Genomic DNA, 22,711 nt, shown 5'->3' with positions numbered 1-22,711 from the left:
GAATGAAGGCAAAATAAAGACATTTTAAGTTGAAGAGAGCTAGTTCTAACAGAAATGTGAAAGAAAGTTCTTTGGGTAGAAGAGAAGTGATACCAGAGGGAATCTGGAACTTGAGTGAAATAAGAGCAACTGAAATGATAAATATCTGGATAGATATAATAGACAGTTTTTCTCCTAAGTTCTTTGAGATATGAGACAGTTTAATGCTTGTCTGGTGGGGTTTTCAGCATATGTCAGTGTGATGTATTTGATAAGGATGACATAAAAGGGGAGCAGGTAAAAGAAATATGGAGGTAAGGATTTTACGTTCTTAAGATGGTGAAATATTCTAAGTAGACTAAAAGATTGTGTATACTATAATGCATAGTACAACTCTTAAAAACAGACTATACAATGATAGGTAGTCAAAACCTCTAGAGATAAAATGAGATGTTAAAAATTACTCAACAAAAGATACTTCAAAACATTCCAAAAAAAGAGAAAAGGAGAGAAAGAGGAACAAAAACCCGAGGCCCAAACAGAAACTAAATAAAATCATACTTAAATCCAAACATATTAATAATTACATTAAATGTTATGTTAATGATCTTAAATATACGAAATAAAAAGCAGAAATTGTCAGAACGGATTTAAGACAAAAAAATGAGCCCTAATAAATATATGCTGTCTACAAGAACCCACTTTAAATATAATGATAGAGGTAAGTTAAAAGCAGAAAGGTATAAAAAGATATATTCTGCAAACACGGTAAAAGAAATCTAAAATGGTTATGTTAATATCAAAGTAGACATTGAGGGCAAAGAAAATTAGCGGGGATAGGGACATAACTTGGTGATGAAAGAGTCAATTTTCCAAGACGTAACAATTCTAAATGTGTACACACCTAGCAACAGGGTTTCAAACTACATGAAGCAAATTTTGATAGAACTAAAAGGAGAAAAGGTCAAATCCACAATTCTTGTATATTCAGCAGTCTTCATTTAGTAATAGATGGAACTGGTAGATAGAAAATCAGCAAGGATATATGGGACACTTGGCTGGTACAGTTGATAGAGCATGTGACTCTTGATCTCGGGGTCGTGAGTTCAAGCTCCACATTGGGCGTGGAGACTTCTTAAAAGAAATAAAATAAAATTTAAAAGAGGAAAATCAGCAAGGATAGCAGACTGGAACCAAACCATCAACCAGCTGCATCTAGTTGACATTTATAGTGTGCTCTACCCAACATTATTGGAATACACATTCCTTTAAAGTACATGTTGAACATTCACCAAGATAGACCATATCCTGGGTTATAAAACAAAGCTTAGCCAATCTAAAAGAAATAAAACCTAAAATAAAATCTTACAGAGTATATTCTCTGACCATAATGGAATTAAGCTAGTAAAAAATAATAAAACTATAACTGGAAAATACTCAAATGCCTGGAAATTAACAACACAGTTCTTTTTTTTTTTTTTTTTTTAAGATTTTATTTATTTATTTGACAGAGAGAGACACAGCAAGAGAGGGAACACAAGCAGGGGGAGTGGGAGAGAGAGAAGCAGGCTTCCCGCTGAGCAGGGATCCTGATGCAGGGCTCGATCCCAGGACCCTGGGATCAAGTCCCACCTCGGACTCCTTGCTCAGCAGTTAGCCTGCTTCTCCCTCTGCGTGCCGCTCCCCCTGCTTGTGCTTGTTCTCTCTCTCTCTGTCAAATGAATAAATAAAAACCTTAAAAAGAACACAAGAAAGGTCTCAAATCCTCAACCTAAGCTTTCGCCTTAAGAAACTATGAGTTTCTTACTGCTTACTCATCCAAAAAGATGAGTAAAACAAACCTAAGCAAGCAGAAGGTAGGAATAATAAGACCAGAAATCAATGAAATTGAAAAAGGAAAACAGAAATCAATGAAACCAAAAGCTGATTCTTTGAAAAAAAAATCAATGAAATTGAGAAATGTCTAGCCGTATTATAAATAACACAAATTAGACAACTTAGATAAAATGAACCAATTTTTTGAAAGCCACAAACTACCAACCACCTACCCAAGAAGAAAGAGATAATGTAAATATATAATATTACATTTTAAAGGATTTGAATTTGTACTTTAAAGTATTCCATTAAAGAAAACCCAACCCAGATGACTTCACTGGTAAGTACTGTGAACTAGTTGAAGTGGTGTTGCCATGTAACAGTTCAACAGATATGTTTTATGACTCGTGATTTGCTAGCTTTGCTGTTATGATTTTTTTTTTAAGATTTTATTTATTTATTTGACAGAGAGACAGCGAGGGAGGGAACACGCAGGGGGAGTGGGAGAGAGAGAAGCAGGCTTCCCTTGGAGCAGGGAGCCCGATGTGGGGCTCGATCCCAGGACCCTGGCATCACGACCTGAGCCAAAGGCAGACGCTTAACGACTGAGCCATCCAAGCGCCCCCTGCAAATATGGTTCTTAGTGTTAGGAATTCACATTTCAAGTTTTGCACATAAAATGAGACTATTCTGCCAAACATTTGAAGAAGAGATAACATCAATTCTATATGGTATTTAGAAAATAAAAAGGTAGGGAACATTTCTGAAGTCATTTTGTGAGGCCACCCTTACCCTGATACCAAACCCAGCAAAGATAGCACAAAAAAATAGCCCTCGTGAACATAGACACCAAAATCCTCAACAAAATGTTAACAGATTGAATCCATATATATGATATATATATCATAATCAAGTAGGGTTTCCAGATGCTAAAACTAACTAAATAAGTGAAAATCAATGTGATTCATCATATTAACAGACTAGAAAAAGAAAACCATCAGTCTTACCAGTTGATACAGAAAAAGCATTTAATAGAATTCAGCATTCATTCCTTCATGATAAGAAAAAACTTAGCAAACTTGGAATAGAAGGGACTTCCTTAACCTGATAAAGAGTATCTGTAGAAACCCACAGCTAACATCGTCCTTAATGATGAAGCATTGAATGCTTTTGCTTGAATATCAGGAACAAGGCCAGGATGTCCACTCCTACCATTCCTGTTCAGCATTGCACTGGAAATCCTAACCAGTGCCATAAGGGAAGAAGAATAAAAGGCATACAGACTGAAATGCAAGAGATACAACTAATCATAAATAAGATGGTTTCAATGTAGAAAACCCCAAGGAATCTACAATAACGTTCTTAGAACTAATAACTGAGTTTAGCAAGGTTGCACAATATAAGGGAAACAATAAAAAATAAATCATATTTCCATAGATCAGCAATGGACAATTGGAAAAAAGCTAGAAAAACAATACCATTTGTAATAGCTCCAAATTAGATGCTTAGGTATAAATCTGACAAAATATTCATGGGATCGGCATGCTGAAAACTACAAAATGCTGCTGAAAGAAATCAAGGAAGACCTGAATCAGTGGAAGAGAACTGTGTTTATGGGTTGGAATACTCAATAGAGTCGATTCTCCACAAATTGACTTGTAAAATTAATTCAATTCAAGGATTTTCTTGTGGACATAGATGTGCTGATTCTTTAATTTACATGGAAAAGCAGAGAACCTAGAATGGGACTGTTTTGCAAAAGAAGAAGAATGTGCGCAGAATCACACCACCCAATTTTAACTCTTGCTGTAAAGCTCTGCTGAACTCAAGACCATGGTTATGGAGAAGAGACAGACATACAAGTCAATGAAACAGTAGAAAGAATCCAGAAATAGACCCACACAAATATGTTTAGTTGATTTTTTGAGAGTTGCAAAGGCAATTCAGTGGAGGAAGAAAGTCTTTTAAGTATTTGGTGTTCAAACAACTGGACATCCCTGTGCAGAAATACAAACTTCAGTACCTCCCACCTGGTATAAAAACTAACTCAAAATGGATCATAGATCTAAATGTAAAACCTAAAAGTATAAAACTTCTAAAGAAAACAGAAGAAGATCTTTGTGATCTTGGTTTAGGTAAAATGTTTAGATGTAACACCAAAAGCACAATCCGTAAAAGAAAATACTGGTAAATTGGACTTCATCAAAATTGAAAGCTTTTGCTCTGCAAAAGCTACAATTAAGAGAGTGAAAAGACAAGCCACAGACTGGGAGAAAATATTAGGAAATCACATGTCCAACAAAGGACTTGGTCCAGAATATTATACCTAAATATGTAAAACTCAGCAGTAAGAAAACAACCCAATACAAACTGGGCAGAGACCATATCCAGATGCCAGATAAGCACATGAAGTGAGATGCTCAGCATCATTGGCCATTAGAGAAACAAATTAAAAGCACAAAGACACCGCCACACACCTATTAAAATGACTAAAATTTAAAAACCTGCCAAAGAAACTGACAACATGAGTGGGAAGGTGTGAAGCAACTAACTCTTACATTGCTGGCTGAAAAACAAAATGATAGAGCTACTCTGCCAAAAAGTCTAGCAGTTTCTTACCAAGTTACATATACATTTACCTAATACCTACATGACCGGGCAGTCCCATTCCTGGGTGTTTATCCAAGAGAAATAAAGACTGATGGTTACACAAAAACCTATATGTGAATGTTTATAATGCCTTCATTGGCATGTGATCAACAACCTCCAAGAAGCTAGGTTGGGACTGGGTCAGTAAGCATTGTAGGAGAAGGCAACCCCACCCAGATCTGCCAAGACCACCTGCCCCAGCCCTGATGGCTTTATGCTAATTGATTAATTTGCAGGTGAGCCACCAAAGCCCAAGGGTGCTCCCCCATCCCACATGGAGAGCTGACAAAAGCCTGCTCTGAGCTAATTTAGCTCCCTAAAAGTTTTGTCCATGACTGAAGATCATTAGTCATACTGGGAATGAATGGAAATGTAGGGTTAGGGCACAGCCTTTTTGCTTAATGATGTCTGGATCTTTGTACCAGAAGAAAAATGGGAATACGATTCTTGCTACTAGCCAGGTCTTAGGAGTTTGTAGCCAATTTGGCAACTTCTGTCACCCCCCCCCCCAAATAATTCGTAATTACGGGAAACTACTAATTGCAAAACGTAAATTGAGAAAATTACGGTGGTGTTCCTTTATCGATCTTACCAATATTTATATAAACAAAACTTTGGCTTGATTTCTGTTTCAGATCACAAAAATGGACAGCACTTTATAATACCTCAAATGGCAGACAGGTAAGGCCATTGAAATACCAATCAATTTTATCTGTCACGATTATTTCCTTGGTTGTATAGTGTTTTAAGTGTATTATACTTTGTATTTAACAGAGCCCATACATTTTTCTCTTTTATGGCTATACAATTTGGAAATAAGACGGCTGTAAGTAAACCACCATGTAAAACTTAAGTTTAAAAGAGTACAAGTAACAAATTTATGAGTAACATTGGAGTTAGTGATATTGTCACGGTTTTAGCCAGTTGTGACAGTATAATGTGTCTATAGGTTATATCACAGAATATTTCTGTACTGTAAGAGAGGATATTCTTTGTAACAGGGATTGGCAGAATTTTTAAGGGCTAGATAGTAAGTATTTTAGGTTTTGTGGGCCATACAGCCTCTGTCACAACTACTCAACTCTGCCAGTTGTAGATGAAAACATCCGTGGACATTATGTAAATGAAGGGCATATCAGTTGCAAGAAAATTCCATTTCTGGGCACTGAAATGTGAATGTCATATAATTCTTCCTATGTTATGAAATATTTTTCTTTTGCTTTGGGGTTTTTTCCCCCAAACCACTTAAAAATATAAAAACCATGCATAGCTCATGGGCTGAACAAAGAAATGGGCTATAATCTGCCGACCCCTGGTCTGTGAGGTTAACTGAGTTCACAGCTGCAGGGATGAACTTTAAATCCTTATTTATCCAATTACCTTTGCACAGATACTGTCAAGAGTTTATGAAACAATTAGCTGCTATTCCAGATGTAATCTTGCCATTCTGGTTTTTCACGTTCTGCCCTTTTCATATTTCCTTCTGTCATGCTTTTTTTTTAATACTTCACGAATTGTGACTTCTCACATAAAGGGCCGGGGGATGAACTGTCAGTAGTTTTTGTCTTTTAGTTATTCAGTGATTATTTTTCTCTGTACAATGTTACATGACTATGATGTTTCTAAAAGCTACAAGTTCTTATGTTCAAAGTTTTCTCGCTGACTCTAATGGGCTATAGAATTTTTGTTTCTGACCATGTCCCTGAACTGTTAATTAATGTCTTGATGCTTTGGCTATGTTAATGTTCTACAGAGCTCATAAAAATGGTTTTTATTTATTTGCTTACTGGTTTTGTACATTTTCTTAGCAGCCTGGATTTGTCTGAATTGGCAAAAGCTGCTAAGAAGAAACTTCAGTCCGTGAGTATCTCTGTTTCCTAGTGAAGTTCAGTGCAGGAAACCATGCATCCTGCTAATACCTGTCCTCAGCCCATTACCTGCTGCACCAGATGACTTAGTTTCATACTCTGGGATGTTATAAAATCCAAAGCAGAGCGTTGAGTACATAGAGAAGAAGACGGAAAGTAGTATTTCTTTTTTTTTTTTTTTTTAAAGATTTTATTTATTTATTTGAAAGAGAGAGAATGAGAGAGAGAAAGAGAGAGCACATGAGAGGGGGGAGGGTCAGAGGGAGAAGCAGACTCCCTGCTGAGCAGGGAGCCCGACGTGGACTCGATCCCAGGACTCCAGGATCATGACCTGAGCTGAAGGCAGTCGCTTAACCAGCTGAGCCACCCAGGCACCCCCGGAAAGTACTATTTCTAAGTTTAGTAGATCCAGTTTATCGGCTCTGCCTCAGGTGATGGCGTTTTTCTCTGTCATTCTGAAAGCGAAGACTGTGCCTTTGATGTGAGGGAGTTGTTTCTTCTCCTGGGAGTTCCCTAGTTTCTCTCAATGTAAAAGAATGGGATGCACTTTTAGGGATGCCTTCTGGTAGCCTCCTAGGGAAAGACACGAGCTGATGTTGGAGTAGTGAGTGGCGCAGATCTGTGTGCTGCCATTTGGGATTGGGCCACCACCGTCACTGTTTTGCATAGCCCATGTTGTCCGACAGAGCTTTTTAAGTGTTTGCTATCAAGGGCTTGTGGTCCTGCCCCGGGTGCGTGCTCAGAGCTCGCCCAGTTCTGCAGGGCCCCGCCTCCCTTTGGCCCCTCTTTCCAGCCTGCCCATCTCAGCCCCAGTCAGGGCCCCGACAGAGCAGCTTCTCTGGGCACACTTCCTCTTAGTTTGGTCCCCACGGATGAGGCCTCACCGGGGTGCTTCCCCAGCCGCTTCAACAACCAGATTGCCTGCCTCAGGCTGTTTTCATAGCTCTCTGGATCAGAACCAAGATTCTTAACTTCTTGTTGTGACCTTGAAGGGTGTCATCCAGTGCTCACCGTTCAGTTTTTGCTCTGCTTTCCATCCGGTTCCTCCTGCAAGTGTGTGTGCGTGTGCACGTGCGCAAATGTTTTTTAACTATTTCATTTTGGGTTAACGCTCTCTGAGGCCACCTTCAGGTCCTCTCTGGGAATCTTCTCTTTCTGCAGTGTTCTGCTTTCCCAGCTTCCAGCCCTTTTGTCATTCAAGTAGGTGAAATCTGACCACCTTGACAGTGTAGGTGAGAGTTTCCCCAAGCCTGACTCTGAAATTGCCTCTCCCCTTTACTAGCACTTTACTAGCACTTCATATAATATTAAGTACTAATTATTACGTAAAATGAATTTATCGTTACTAGTATTTAACTGTGATATGAAATAAATGTATTTTATGCAATTTGGTGTCTCTGTGTTCTGTATCTGTGGTTTTGTGTGTCTGTGTGTTTTATCACCTTTCTTAAATTAAGGAGGTCATATGGTAGGATGATTAAGATGACAAGCTTTGGAATCAGATAGCACTAAATAGTCTGTGATTTCCTTTTAATTAGAGTATATAAGCCAATTTTTATTTTAAATAATTCAAACATTATTGGTAATACTCAAGCTCCCTTTGACTGACCTACATTTGCTAGGCTGAAAGCTGCATGAAAGTTGGGGTTAGGTCTGTCCTATCTCTAGCATGTGGCAGGCACTAGATAAATATGTGGAACAGAGCTGAGTACAGCTCTCAAGCACTCGGACTCTGGGTCAGACTGGTTAGGTACAGAGCTCATCTCTGACAAGCTCCTTAGCCTCTCTGTGCCTTGGTGTCCTCTCCTGGAAAGGGGGCTAGTGATCCATCAGCAGCTCAGTGAGGATGGGCTGCTGTTATTACTTGTTGACCCCACCCCGTGGTCTCCTCACAGGGGACAGCTGGACCAGTGCCACATCAGTGTTCATCCTACGATATCTCCCTCTGTCCCTCCCTGATGAGAAGCTGAGAGAAATATAAGACTAATATATTCCTTAAATTAGTAAGTGTTAACATTTGGAGAGACTTAAACTTGGATCTCGGGTCCATCACTTGCTGGCTTTGTGACTTTAGGCAAGCTCCTAACTTCTGTGCTTCAATCTCCTTGTCTGTAGAGTGAGATAATAGTAGTTATCCTGTCTTCGTAGAGGTTTTGTGAGTATTAATGTGATGAAAGTAGCACAGTGCCTGGGATGTAAGCCCTCAGTCAGTGTTGCTGTTGTAGTTACTGAATAATGATAACCTTAGCTTGTAGCCCCTTATTGGAAAGAGATTGGATATTTACAGCGCAAGTTCAAGTTCCCAATCCCTCATCACTTTATCCAACAAAAGGCTCTCAGAGTTTATTTTCAATTATAAATATAAATTAACCACACTAGAGAAAATGTAGAAAATGGACAAGAGGAATCATACTCATTCACTGTATTCTTAATGGACTCAGACTCAATATTTTGATACATTTCTTCTAATCTTTATTTTATATGCATATCATTTTTTTGAATGGAAGCTCAGTCATTATTATAGAACTTTATATCCTCCTCCTTTCACCCAACAATGTACCCATTTTAACAAGCTCCCACGAGGTCTGTGTAGCCAGCCTTTTAAATTGCCACATAAAATACCTTCTGGGCAGTGTGTGACTGGATATTTACTGGGCCCCATCTCAGTGCCAGGTACTGCGTGGACATAAGGAACACAGTAGGGAATAAAACAAATTCATTGTCAACTAAAAAGTGATAGGCATCAAGCATCAGGGTATGTTTTATGAGGAAAAAAGTGCAGAGAGCTGGAGCCATCCTGGTGGAGGCTTAGCCTCACCTGGATTGAAGAAGACCCTAACTGTCCTCCCCATTCCAGTGGCTGCCATTGGGTGTGGAGACTGTTTTGTTGGCTGACACTGCATGGTGCGCTGATGAGACAGGCTGTCCTTTGTTGGGGGTGCGGAGTTCTTTCCGAGATTGGAGGCCTGCTTTCTGAAGAATATAGCAAAGAGACTTACTGAAGACTGGGAGATATCCCAGTCTCTATCCCACCAAGGGTTTAGGATCCTTTGTATGTGGGGGCACTGACAAATGCTCAAGAGCAACAGAGGGGGCTTTAAAGGGTGATGTCACACGGAGAACTGGACCCTGCATTTCCGATGACTCTGCCCTCCTTTATAGCATACCCCTGTCTGCCTGTCACAAAGGAGTGAGGCTGCTGTGGGAGGCAGATATTTCTAGAGGATCTGTACTATTCTGGAAATGTTATTGTCTGTTTAACAGTGGGTATTTACTAAGCACTGGCTTTGGATAAGACATTGGAGATTAAATGGTGAATAAGTCACAGTGCCCACTCATTCTCCTAACTTTAATCCTTGTCCCTTGTGTTCCTGATTTTTTTTTTTTTTTTACTTGCAGCTAAGTAATCATTTGTTTGAAGAACTTGCCATGGATGTGTACGATGAAGTTGACAGGCGAGAGACCGATGCAGGTGACTGAACGTGTGGCTTTCTCTTAGAAGCTTCTGTTGTTGATGGGCAGTATTTCTACTGTCCTGGTGATGCATGTTGTCGACGTTTACTTTTGTGTATGTTGGTTTCGGAGTGTGCTTCCCCGAGTCTCCCTAGAAGCAGTGGCACACCCGTGGTGATGAGATTCTATCTCTGGCTCTTTCCTCTGGCTAGTCTGGCTTGCCACGCAAAACCACAGCACCCTGGTAACCGAGACAACTGTCGTCCCCTTCCTTCCGGTCAATCCTGAGTACTCTTCAACGCGGAACCAGGCAAGTGGCTGAGTCTGAGAAGTAACCAGTGGTGTTATTTTGGGAATGGCTGATACGGTATTTAATTTTCCCAGGACAGGTATTTTAAATTTTTTGATTGATTAAAGCATTAATGTCCTTTACACACACAAACACACAAAACTCAAGAAATTGATAAAAGCAATAAATGTAAATCGAAGACTGGAAAAGAATATAAGATAATTCACAGAAGAAATATAAAATGGCTTACAAATGTGAAGAAATGCTTAACCTTACTAGTAATCCAAGAAAGTAGCCTAAAGGCATTCATTAAAATTTCATCAATCAAATACTCCAGGCTGGTAAGGATATAGCAAAATGGGCTTTCTTATGCTATAGATAAGAGTTTACATTGCTATAGACTTCAGAAAAGTGATTTGTTAACTGATTTTAAAAGCCTCAAAATTAAGTCCATCCTTTCCCACAGGTAATCCTTATTTGGGAATATATGGTAGTAAAATAAAAATAACAAAGGTTTATGCACAGTGATTTTCATCAAAGCACTGTATAAAATAATAAAGCATTAAAAATAGCCTAAACCTTTGTCAGGAGGAGAATGGTTGAGTAAATGGGGAAGGCCTTTTAATTTTTATTGATTAACGGCTGTATATAGTGATGGAGTCCCAGCATCTAGGCTATAACTTTATCTTGAAATTTTAAAATTTTCTTCCAAATCAATATTTCATTACTGGGTCTACTTCAAAATTGAATTGATAATGGAAAAAAAAAAAAGGCATCAGGTAGAAACATTTTGGTTTTGTTCACAAAAATAAATGTGCAAGGTATTAATCTAGTTCTCTTATGGAGATGGCTCTACCCTGTTTGCAAGGAAAATGTTGATGTGTGCCTACCCTAGACTGCAGTGGATTCTGATCATGCTCGGAAGTCTTTGCTTGGGAGTCTTGCTCAAGTCTGACAACAGTGTGATTGGTTTTATGTGAATATCCATGCATACATTTTCACATTTGGGAATATTTCCACTTATTTTCTCACTCTCAGGGCAGACAGAAACTCGCTCGGTTTAATGCCCATGAGTTTGCCACGCTGGTCATCGACATACTCAGTGACGCCAAGAGGAGACAGCAAGGCAGTCCTCTTTCTAGTTCAAAAGGTAACTGTTTTCAAGCTGCTAAAATTTGCTGCTTTGGCCTTCTAAACTCAACACAGGTATTAAATTTAAAATTATAAATTAATCAAAGCAGTCATCATGAAAAATTTACCTTTTTGAGCCCTGATGAATTATAAATATTTCGGTTTTATTAACTGCTGTTCACATTTATCCGATATATGTTTTTTCCTCTTAGATCACCGATCTTCCTATAAAATTGCATCCTGAAGTTAACCCAGAAGTCTGACTTAGGTCTTATTAAAGGGCAGAAGAAAAATCAGCCCTCTTGATTGATACTTCAGTTTACCTGTTGTTGCTTACATACAGAACTGAGCTCTGAATAAGAAAATTTGTTATTATAAACTTTAGATGTCTGTGGTGAGAATTATTGTGGTTTAAAATTGTAGAGAACACCAAGCCCTATTTCCAAGGTGCCCTGTTGAGTCTAGTTTAGTAGCTCAGCGTCCTGACTTTTCCATACTTCTTCTTGTTTTTTTCCCCCTAATTATAGAAGTAATACATTTTTAATTATAAAACAAACAAGAAATACATACCATAAAAATTAAATTTTCGGGGCGCCTGGGTGGCTCAGTTGGTTAAGCGGCTGCCTTCGGCTCAGGTCATGATCCTGGGGTCCTGGGATCGAGCCCCGCATCAGGCTCCCTGCTCTGCAGGAAGCCTGCTTCTCCCTCTCCCTCTGCCTGCCTCTCTGCCTGCTTGTTCTCTCTATCTCTCTGTCAAATAAATAAATAAAATCTTTAAAAAAAAAAATTAAATTTTCAGTTAGCATAGTATTCCCCAATGACAGTAATCATTAATTGACATTAGTTCTTGATTTTACTGGTTCAACCAGGAATAAGCAAATTCTAAGAAAATGTACTAAATTTTGGTGAAGGTGCAGTGATAAGGGTCCATACATAGATTTGAAATCTCAAAATGAATATACTCTTTGATTTAGTATTTCTATTTCTAGTTAATTCGAGGGGAAATGATCAGAGATGTTACATGTAATACTGAAAACATTAGAAACAAATAATAGAGTAGTGAGAATCACGTATTTTTTTTTTAATTTTTTTAAAGATTTTATTATTTATTTGAGAGAGAGAGGGATAGAGCACAAGCAGGGGGAGCAGCAGAGAGAGAGGGAGAAGCAGGCTCCCCGCTGAGCAGGGAGCCTGATGCGGGGCTCGATCCCAGGACCCTGGGATCATGACCTGAGCCAAGGGCAGATGCTTAACTGACTGAGCCACCCAGGCGCCCCAAAGAATCACATATTTGAATAGTGCAGACTTTTTTTCCCCAACGAATATATAATGACATAATATAAAGTAATTAGTTTTTTTAATAGGATAGTTCCCATTTTGTAAGGAAAACATTTATACACATATATATGTACACATAAATATACCACATTAAGTACTGTGTAAATACATAATCAGTCCTCATTATTTGCAGATCCCATATTTGCAAATTCATCTATTTACTAAAACCTATCTATAATCTCGAAATCAGCACTTTCATGGTTACTTGTGGACATGTGCAGAGAGGCAAAAAATTTGAGTCACCCAAATACACATTCCCAGCTGAAATTGAACAAGGCTATTTGTATGCCTTTTTGTCTCAACTGTCATGCCGTTAACAAGTGTCCTTTTTAGGTCTACTTGGTACCACGTTTTTATATTTTTGTGCTTCTTGTTGATGATTCTGCTGTTTAAATTGGCCCCCAAGCTTAGTGCTGAAGTGCTGTCTGGGGCTCCTTAGCACAAGAAGGCTGTGATGTGCCTTATGGAGAAAATACCTGTGTTAGATAAGCTTTACTCAAACATGAGTTGTAGTGCTATTGGCTGTGAGTTCAGTGTTAACGAATCAACAATGTGTATTAAAGGTGTCTGAACTAAAGGCGCCTGGGTGGCTCAGTCAGTTGGGCGTCCAAATTTTGGGTTTTGTCTCAGGTCGTGATTTCATGGGTTGTGGGATCGAGCCCCGTGTCAGACTCCACAGTCTGCTTGAAAGACTCTCTCCCTCTGCTCCTCCCCTGTTCATGCTCTCTCACTCTCTGTCTCTCAGATAAATAAATAAATGTGTTTTTAAACAATGGCGTCTAAACAGAAGCACACGTAAAGTAAGGCTCTGTGCTGACCGGCTATAACAAAAGTGCTGTGAGCAAAGGCCGGCAGGGACCTGCCCTGTGTTTCCCCATAGAACAGTGCTTCAGGGTTTGCTAATTCAGCCGTCACGGCAGCTCTGTGTACCATACCGACTGCAAGTGATGACGTGGACTCTGTATGTGTAGGGAAGAGACTGGAAAGGTATAGAACAAAATAAATCAGTGGCTGTGATTGATTACCATTAGTTTCAGATTTTCTTTTATTTATTTTTTAAGATTTTATTTATTTATCAGAGACACAGTGAGAGAGGGAACACAAGCAGAGGGAGCATCAGGCAGAGGGAGAAGCAGGCTTCCCGCCGAGCAAGGAGCCCGATATGGGGCTCGATCCCAGGACCCTGGGCTCATGACCTGAGCCGAAGGCAGATGCTTAACGACTGAGCCACCCAAGCACCCCTCAGATTTTCTGTATTGAGTATTACTTCTGTAAATCAGATGATACATGCATTTTAAATACTAATTTGAAAAATTAAAATTCCTTATTGGAAATCAGACATCAGCTTGAGTTAGTTGCCTCGGAGAAATTGGAGAGACTTAGATAATTTGTGAAATCTTTTATTCAAAATGTGTGAGAGCCTATGGAATCATCCCTACTCCCCTGTAGACCATACCTTCCTGGTGTGCATGTGTGTGTCCACTGGGTTGTTCTGTTTTCCCCTTTCTATCTGGCATTCAGCCGACTAAATGCCAGCGCGCCTGTTCTTTGAGCACCAAGTTTCTAGGCTCCATTTTAGCAGTCTCCTTTCGGTGACATTGCCTTGTAAACAAGTTACAGTTAAAATTGAATCACAGTTAATTTTATATTAGTTATGACTTTAGTTCCCTGGTTTGGAACTATACTCTGTCTCCTCCAATGAGAAACTTGGGAACCTACCTCCTCAATCTGAGGAGCACTTTGCAAACCACCTGATTAATTTGCCTACATTTGGTGAATGACCCAGAGGGACACTGAAATGCCTCTATGCAGTTGATAGTAGACCCTCTGTCTGGTTGGTAACTTGCTCTATGATTCCTATATTGGTGTGAATATAACATTGCTATTTCTGTCATTTTCTTTTAGTCTTTAAATGGCTAAACCCAAAAATCCTCCCAGTGGATTTTAGGGGAAAAAGTTTTTTTAAGCCTGAAGAAAAGTTAATTTGCTTCTATTAATAGACAATGTGGAGCTCATACTGAAAACAATCAGTAACCAGCACAGCGTTGAGAGTCAAGACAATGACCAGCCAGATTATGACAGTGTGGCCTCAGACGAAGACACAGATCTGGAAGCTACTGCAAGCAAAGCAAACAGGCAGAAGGTGAGGTGACACGTTGCACACAGAAAGGGAGAATATGTTTCTCTTTGGAATCTTTCCTCCTACAAAATTGCCTTATTAGTAAACCACTGTGAAAAGTGCTCTGGAGATAAAGTTGGGTTTACTACTAGCTTGGGCCAACAAGGTAAATCGTTTTAAAATAGAGGGTCCTGTGTCCCTAAGTTGATTGCTGAAGCACAGCCCTACCTCAATTGTGATTTTATAAAACTTGTGAGGAGGGGCTATTGTGTTTTATTCCTTCAGCAAATGTTTACCAAGTGACTTCTCTGGATCATACTCTCCCAAATGAGGCCTAGTCCCTTTCCTGTGAGGCGGTCCCTGCCTAGTAGGAGAGAGAACTACAGTCAGAGGTACAAAGGGGTACATGTCATAAGAAACACAAACGGAAGCGGAGGGTAGGGGTGTGAGAGGAGACCCAGCTTGTTGGCGGGAACAAGTGTCTCAAGGGGCAGGAGGGGGGTGCTGTGTAAGTGGGATGCCTGTCAACATGTGCCTTAAAGGATGCATGGGATTAGGTATGTGGAGAGGCAGGGGAGGGTGGTCTAGGCAGAGAGAAGGTAAAAGAGGGCATCTGGCACAACCTGCTCATGTGTAGAGACAGCCTAAAAGGAGTGGGACTCACAGCTGTAGCAGAGGCCGGGCGTCACATCATGGAGGAGCGTGACGTCAGACGGAAGAGTCCACACCTTGGCAGGCAGTGTAGAGCCCAGGAAGCTCTTAGGCAGGGCAGGAGGTCGATGGTCAGCAATTTTCGTTCCTCTCTTCGGGGAGGACTGTTCTTGGTAGGTCAGAGAGCAGAGGAAGGAAACCCAGTTGGGGTACTGCTGAGAGGTCGCCCTGGAGCCTGTGCTGAAAGGGTCCAGATGGAAGGGAAGTCACAGTAGCCGAGTGAGTGTGGGCCCCAGGAGAAGGCAGCGGAGGCCTGCTGGTGTACCTGCTGCTGAGTCCCCAGGACCTCGCCTCAGATCTGGCCCACAGAGGAGCTCAGCAAACATTTGAGAATGGACAAACAGGAAGACAGATAAAGAGGTCTCAGCAATAAGTTCGAATGTTTGAAGCGGGGACGTAGACTTACAGAAGATGTGTCCAGCTCACACGACTGCAAGAAGGATAGTGCCATCAGTAGATACAGGGAATAAGGCAGGGACAGCAAGAGTCACTCGTCCCATCTGCTACGCCCCTGCCCAGCGTCCCCAAAAGCACCAGATGCAGAGCAAAAGCCAGAGTCATGACGGGATCCTACTGATTGGCGTCCTCCTCTCTGCCTTGCACACCTCCTGCCTCTAGCTAAGCTCTGCTGCTGGCTAGAACGTTCCTCCAGACAGCCACTGGACTAATGTCCTTCCAGCTGTTACTCATGTCTCACCTACCCAAAGGCTTAGCCCACCTCTCATTAAAAGGCACCCACCTTCACCCCTACTTCTCTACCCAGCCCCTCACCCCACTCCATTTTCTCTCTTTTCCATAGCATTTGTCACCTGCTGTCATACTATGTAGTCACTTATTTTTATTTTGTCCATCTCCCACTCTTCTGGGGTGTAAACCCCATGGAAGCAGGAATCTTTGTCTATTTTCTTTTTTTATATATCCCAAGTCCCTAGAACACTGCCTGATGCTCAATACAAATAGGCTGGAATGAAGGAATTACTGAGAGAACGAATTTAAAAAAAGAAAAAGGAACGAGCAAGAGAAAGGCAGGGAATACAAGACAAACGCACCGAGAGTCCTCGTCAGACTAGATTTGTGGCCGCGCTCCCTGTTCTGTTAGAAAATATTGACTCTAATTTAACTTTTCAGATATTACAGTAACCCTACCTTTATGCTTTACTTTTGCATTCCTCCCAGACGCCTTGATTTGGTTTGATTAACTTTGCAGTCCAGCTGGCATGGTCAGAATTTGAAATTCTTTAGCTGTGAGTCTTGAATGTTATCATCATCTCAGATTGTGAACATTTTCCCCAATTTATTTTTAGAGCCTAGATTCAGATTTATCAGATGGACCAGTCACTGTGCAGGAATTTATGGAGGTCAAAAACGCTCTAGTGGCTTCTGAGGCCAAGATACAACAGCTAATGAAGGTGAATAACAACTTGAGTGACGAGCTGAGAATTATGCAGAAAAAGGTAACACGTTAATAAATGCCAGGATGATTGACTCTTTAACCCCGTAGTATAAGGAAGAATCCCAGGCACAATGCTGATGGGCAAAGGGGAGAGAAGCAGTTATTGTAACAGACCTAAAAACCTTTGGTCCAAGCTTTTTGGAAGCAGTATGTATTTGGATATTTCAGATGAAGTGGTTTTGAATAGAAATAAATCCAGAGTAAGTTTCCCAGGCGGTTGGCACAGAGCAACCTGGTGGCAACCACCCTTGCAGTATGCCGTGCTTCCTGAGAGTGTGGGTGCGCCCCTTCCTACTGCTCCTTCTAAAGAATCACACCACGAAGACAGAGCAGGTAGAAGCCCCGAACAGGTGTCTGTGCTTTTCAGCGCTCCGTGCAGAGGGTGCCATCTCTGCTCACTCATATTCTCGGTTGTTACCCAGCTCTGGCAGCTCTGTCCCACGTCCCCGCTTGGTTTTTCACCAGTACTTACTAATTTATGATGTTTTCAGAGCCTAGAGCAGGGCCCGCCACAGAGTAGGGACTCTGTAAGTATAAGAAAACATTTTCGTTTGCACTAGTGAGAACTGTACACTAGTAAGAGACAATCCCATTTGCCCGGCATTTTCTCGTTTGCTGCCTTTTGGGAGAGTCAGAAATATATGAATATATTAATCCCTAAAAAGAGTGTGGCTACGCGTAGCAAGGAATATGCTTAAGAGGGAAATTGTGTATGTAACTATGAGACGGCTGTCCCTGTCATTCAGTTCTCCAAATTGAGGTTTTGTGCACTTCCCTTAAACAGAAACAAAACGAAGTATGTACCTGTGTCTTAATTCTGCCATTTGAAGAGTGATGTTTCAGAATCATTATCAAGAACAGAGGACAAGGTGCACTCTCTGTGCAGCTGGGTCCTTCCCAATTGTGTCCCCTAAAGGAAGCCCAGGGAACTAGAAGGAGGTCTGTCCCCTCTGCCTGTCAGGGAAGGACACTGCAGTGTACTCTCGCCTGGGGCTTGGTCTAGGATTCTTTTGGTGTGGAGTTCTAGATGATTTTTTTTAGATATATGGCCCCAAACCTATAATACTGCCTGATGATCAACCAGATTTTAATTCACCCCTTGTTCTGGGCCAGCCTGGTCCCATCTAGGGCTGGTGTGCAGCCGTGAACAGGGCAGACCAAGAGCCCTTCTGTATCAGACAGGGCTTGCACTTCTGTCTTTTCTGAAATATCTTTTGTTTAATGAATTACAGTTTGTCCCATTAATTGAACTAATAATTTTTGTTGAGGTGACTTTTTCTGAAACATGCTGACTTTGCCAATGTAAATCAGTCTGCTAAGTATCACTTTTTTTTTTTTTGCTATAATGCTCCTTTAGTATTTGTAGAAATCACCAGAGATAACCTCGTATCTCTGAAAGCAAACATCTTGAGCCTTAAGAAATGCAGAGTGAAATTATTTACCATTGCTCATGGATTATCTCAATTCTTAGAAATGCTTTTCATTTCTGGAGCTGTTGAATTACCTCCTCACTCACTTCTCATTTCCTGTTACACTCCTTCCAAACAAACATGTATAGTCTGATTCTTACTAAGATCAGCATCAATCACATTTATTCTAGGACATCTCTCTCAATACTAAGGACTAAAATTTTTTAAAATCAAGACAAGGAACTCGTGCTCATCAAACACATTCAAGTAAAATCTGCACTGGATGTTTTAGAGGCATGACAAGTGTTAAGATGAAGTTTCAGATTTCAAGGCGTTATCTGAAAAACTCTATGAGAAGGTTTTTACATAGGCACGTGACCAGACACCCTAGTCGTTCGTGAAGGGGCATGTGTCACTTTTGCTTCTCACTCTCCGGACTGTGTCCATTTCACTTTAGGACATGGGCTCCCTAATAAATAGTTTGACAGGCACCTTATGCTTGTCTCTATCCTGGAATGTAGGAATTTTCAGTGGCTGCTTGTCACTTTGCAGCTGTTCTTTCTTTGGGAAATGAGTCGCAGATAGAAGTTAAACCCTGTAAGCCTTTGTGGTGTAGAAGCACTCTGTCACTCCTTAGTGGATCATACTTGGAAAAAACAGAAGTGAGGGTGTTTCTGTGGCAGAGGCAGTATAAATCAGACTGTCCCCAAAATTTGGCACTATTACTATAAAGTATATAGAATTTGCTTATTTTTCAAAGATGTGTTGGTTTTATTTCAAAATTAGGTAAAAGTTTTTGTATCTATATAGTTGACAAAGTAGCATGATTTGTATCTGATCTTTCATATTTAACAGTTGCTTGGAAAAGATGCTAATTAATGAAGAGGAGCAGCCACTATTGGTGTATTATTCACAGATCGGTGCTTTCTAAATAAAAATTGAAAGTAACTCCTAACACTGAATGGGTTTGCTATTGAAAAAGTAATGATCTTCTGGTGCAAATACGTTTGCTTGCGGACTTAAGCCTTGGCCCTGGTGGGGAATTTGGTCAGAGTTTACAGTCTCTGTCAAAGAGTAGACAGCTGAACTTACACCACACCCAGCTTATAAAATGTCACGGAAGATGAAGGAGCACCAGAGGGAAAGGACACCGTGCAGACGGGACTCAGTTAATTGTATTTCAGATGCCAGACGCTAAGGAGTAACACGATTCCTTGCTGATCCCTTAACTAATTCATCAAACACCATGAAGCAGCCTGCATGTGAGGAATGGAAGGAGCAATCAGGGTCTCCAAGTGACAGCCTCTAACTAAAATAGGGTGGTGCCAGGCAGATTAGAGTATTTAAAGCCGACACCCGAGGTTGTGTTTTTGGTTAACAAAGCCCAAGGAGAGAGAGAGGCCAAATATTCCGGCCCTGGCTCAAAGCTGATTGATCACCAGAGGGAAGACGCGTGCTACGTGGAGCATTCAGATGAAGATGTTAACGTAGTTCGATAGGCCTCCAGTTTTCTTCGTGATATGTTAATATAGCAAACTTACCATGATTTGGTTCCCTCTTTTTTAAAAAGTTCTAAATTGTTTGGAATATCAAGAGTATTCTGTAATAAAAATTTGTTGATCATAATTTTTCTTGTTGGCTTTTTGGGAAGCAGTAGCCCATCTGATTTTTCATAAGCTGAACTTCACTGTCTTTCTTGCTTTGCAAAGCAACTCTGGTTATCTTTGTGCTGCTTCCATGGTGTCTGCTGGCATTTTTGGCATTTGCAAATTGCTCAGGGCTCATTTGAAAAGCAGGTTACCTAAATCTTCATGATCTCAAGCTCTTGCTTGAAACAGCCTTAGAAGAATCCAGAGTCTGGCTCGCCTGCAAACATTTCCCAGGCCCACCATGACCAGTTTTTAAGTGGTTAGACATTTCGTTTTTTAAAAGTCCCAACTGTAACCTTTCTGCAATGAGAAATCAAGCCTGTTTAATTTGCTTGAGTGATGAAGTGAGTTGATTGCGTGTCACTCATTCTAGGAGAGCGAGTTCTTGTTTGTAGGTTGCCTGTAACTTTCAACCCAGCTAGCTGTTACTGTTCTTACTGTTTAAAGCTGGTAGTTGTATGCGTTTACTTGGTGTTTGCTTTTTCTGCTTGCTATAGAAAAACACCGTCCCACTGCCAAACATTTCTTTCAGCTTCAAACACTCCAGAGTGAAAATTCGAACCTCAGGAAACAGGCCACAACCAATATATATCAGGTGCAAACTGGTTCTGAGTATACAGACACTTCCAACCACTCTTCCTTAAAGCGACGTCCGTCTGCCCGGGGCAGTAGGCCCATGTCCATGTACGAGACGGGATCAGGTCAGAAACCATATCTCCCAATGGGAGAAGTGAACCACCCCGAAGAGAGCAGGACGAGACTCCAGCCTTTCCCCGCGCACGTAAGTAACACCACTGGCGCTTCCGCTGTTCACTCTCTGTCCAGCCTGACTCCTGCACTCCCTCTCTGAACCTGCAGATCCCTGTGTCTCTGCTTTGCCAAATTGGGCTAGGAGAGTTATCCTTGTGTTTGCTGTATTAACATGTCAACAGATGCTTGTTATACTCCCACAGGCAGACAGGGCCGTTGGCGGAAAGTTTTCCAACAAAGTTCAGGATTCTGGCTCCTGTTCAGCCCCCCCGCCCTTTCCTCCCTCATATCCATAATATCTTTCCCAGCCAGTCAGTACTGGAACTTTTTTTGTAATAAGCTTTCTTCCCGACTTCTAAAAACAAAAACAAATGGTAAAGGTCACCAGCAAAAGTAAGTGCCATCTTCTTTGAGGTAGACAGATAGGTGCCCCTCTGTGAAATGGAGCCCTTAGAATTCAGAGTGCCTCTCTGCCCCTCCCGGTGGAGCAGGTGTGTCTGCGGCCTGGGTGTGCAGGGTAGGCCTGGAAGCCTCCAGGCCTCCGCAGCCTCTCCATGTGTGGTCAGCCTGCTTGCTTAGCTTCTGCATCCCCCTCCTTCCCTTCATGGAGACAGTGTTGCTCTGTCATTTCATTAAAGGGAAATGTAAAACCTCTATACCGATTTTACAAGTATTGTATGCCAAAGACTGCATTCTGTAACAGGCTGCTAACCACCTTGTTTTACAACGGAATAAGTATTGTGTTGTGAGGTTTTCAAATGTTACATTTCTTTTGGATTAATTTATTTAAAAAACCCATCTTTTGACAAAATGTTACAGACATTTGGAACTTACACTTTTTCAGAGAGTAGTATTTATCTTTTTTGAACATGAAAGTTGTTATTTCTTCAGTCAGATTTTATAGGAGTTTCCAAAAAATTCTCAGAGTAAATGCAGAGTAAAGGATATGGTCTAGTAAATTAAAACTTAGTTTAATTTTGTCAGGCTTCAGTGTGGTAAAATTTCAGTGTTGTTATATTGTAGTTGGGGGTCCGTTACTTCAACTTAAGTTGTTTGGGCTAAAACATTCTAAGGCAATTGATTTGGTACATTTGGTGTAATGGAAATGCCATTGAACTAACTTAAGGATCTTATTTTTGTATAACTGAAAACAAAAGTTAGGAAAAGCAACTTTTGTCAGTTTTCACAGTATACTTTGTAATTTTAGAAACATTTAGAATGCAATGTCATTTTATTGCTAAAGTTCTGTATCTGTACTGGAGTAGCTTAATAACCTATACCAACTGAACCATTCATATAGTTTCTTATTTCAAGTATATCATGATTAAAAAACAAACATTCGTTTAAGACTATCTGACAAAATTAACAAATTATGCTAGGTGTTACCTTTTCTCTTATGGAAAAGTAGCTTTATAAATTCCAAGTAATTTCTGGGAGGCATCTCACTAAAGGAGTAAACATTTCTGGGGACCTGTCATCATCTAGCATGGCACTGAGCCTGCCCGTCACAGAAATTTCAGCATTGATCTCACAGAGTGAGTTTGTTTTTAGGATTCTTTTACTGGGAAGCCCTGGGTAAAGGAGGCGTAGGGTCTTTTGTTTGTTTTGTATTTTCCCGAGTGTGTTTCTTTTTCCCCTTCCAGATCGGGAGGAGTGCGCTTGTGACCTCCTCTTCGTCTCTGCCTTCCTTCCCCTCCACACTTTCCTGGTCGAGGGACGAAAGCGCCCGAAGGGTTAAGTACACTCTGACCGGTCTGCTGTCTGGAGGAGGGGCAGTGCTCCTGGGCGCTTTGTGCTTCTCCTGGCCCTCCTGTCCCTCCACTAACTGCCCTTCTGTCCTGCATGAGGCAGTGCTTCCCCCAGGTGTCTCAGCACAGTGGCGTGTGCACACGCATGCACACACGCATGTCTGTAGGAGGTGGTCTCCCTTTTGTCTAACCCCACATTGCTCCATTTCACTTAATATTTAACAAAGTTTGCAATGCACCCTATAACATTTATTCAGAGCAATACTGTCTTTTTAAACAATCAAAAACAATTAGCTGGCTGCTGGTTAAATACTATAATAGGGCCACTGTGTCAAATTTGTCCAGAGTAA

The 22,711-nt window shown here is 40.9% G+C and overlaps 1 protein-coding gene across 10 annotated transcripts in view; it reads left to right on the top strand.

Annotated features, from left to right (window-relative positions):
- GIT2 (GIT ArfGAP 2) overlaps positions 1-22,711 on the top strand; it is a 49,283-nt gene that overhangs the window by 13,401 nt on the left and 13,171 nt on the right. Inside the window, exons 8-16 of one of the 10 annotated variants that reach the window (XM_021703629.2) lie at positions 5,079-5,124; positions 6,252-6,303; positions 9,711-9,783; positions 9,977-10,074; positions 11,092-11,203; positions 14,523-14,665; positions 16,657-16,806; positions 20,396-20,644; positions 22,257-22,346. In XM_021703629.2, coding sequence (XP_021559304.1) covers positions 5,079-5,124; positions 6,252-6,303; positions 9,711-9,783; positions 9,977-10,074; positions 11,092-11,203; positions 14,523-14,665; positions 16,657-16,806; positions 20,396-20,644; positions 22,257-22,346 — 1,013 coding nt within the window. Of the gene's footprint in view, positions 1-5,078; positions 5,125-5,263; positions 5,270-6,251; positions 6,304-9,710; positions 9,784-9,976; positions 10,075-11,091; positions 11,204-14,522; positions 14,666-16,656; positions 16,807-19,069; positions 19,767-20,395; positions 20,645-22,256; positions 22,347-22,711 lie in introns of those variants that run through there. The other 9 variants (XM_044921261.1, XM_021703626.2, XM_021703624.2 and 6 more) reach the window with 9 other exon arrangements.

The sequence above is a fragment of the Neomonachus schauinslandi genome, chromosome 14, assembly GCF_002201575.2.
Source record: "Neomonachus schauinslandi chromosome 14, ASM220157v2, whole genome shotgun sequence".
Taxonomy (NCBI): Eukaryota; Metazoa; Chordata; class Mammalia; order Carnivora; family Phocidae; genus Neomonachus; species Neomonachus schauinslandi.
Note: the sequence above shows the minus strand (reverse complement) of the source record. Positions and strands in the feature narration are given on the sequence as shown.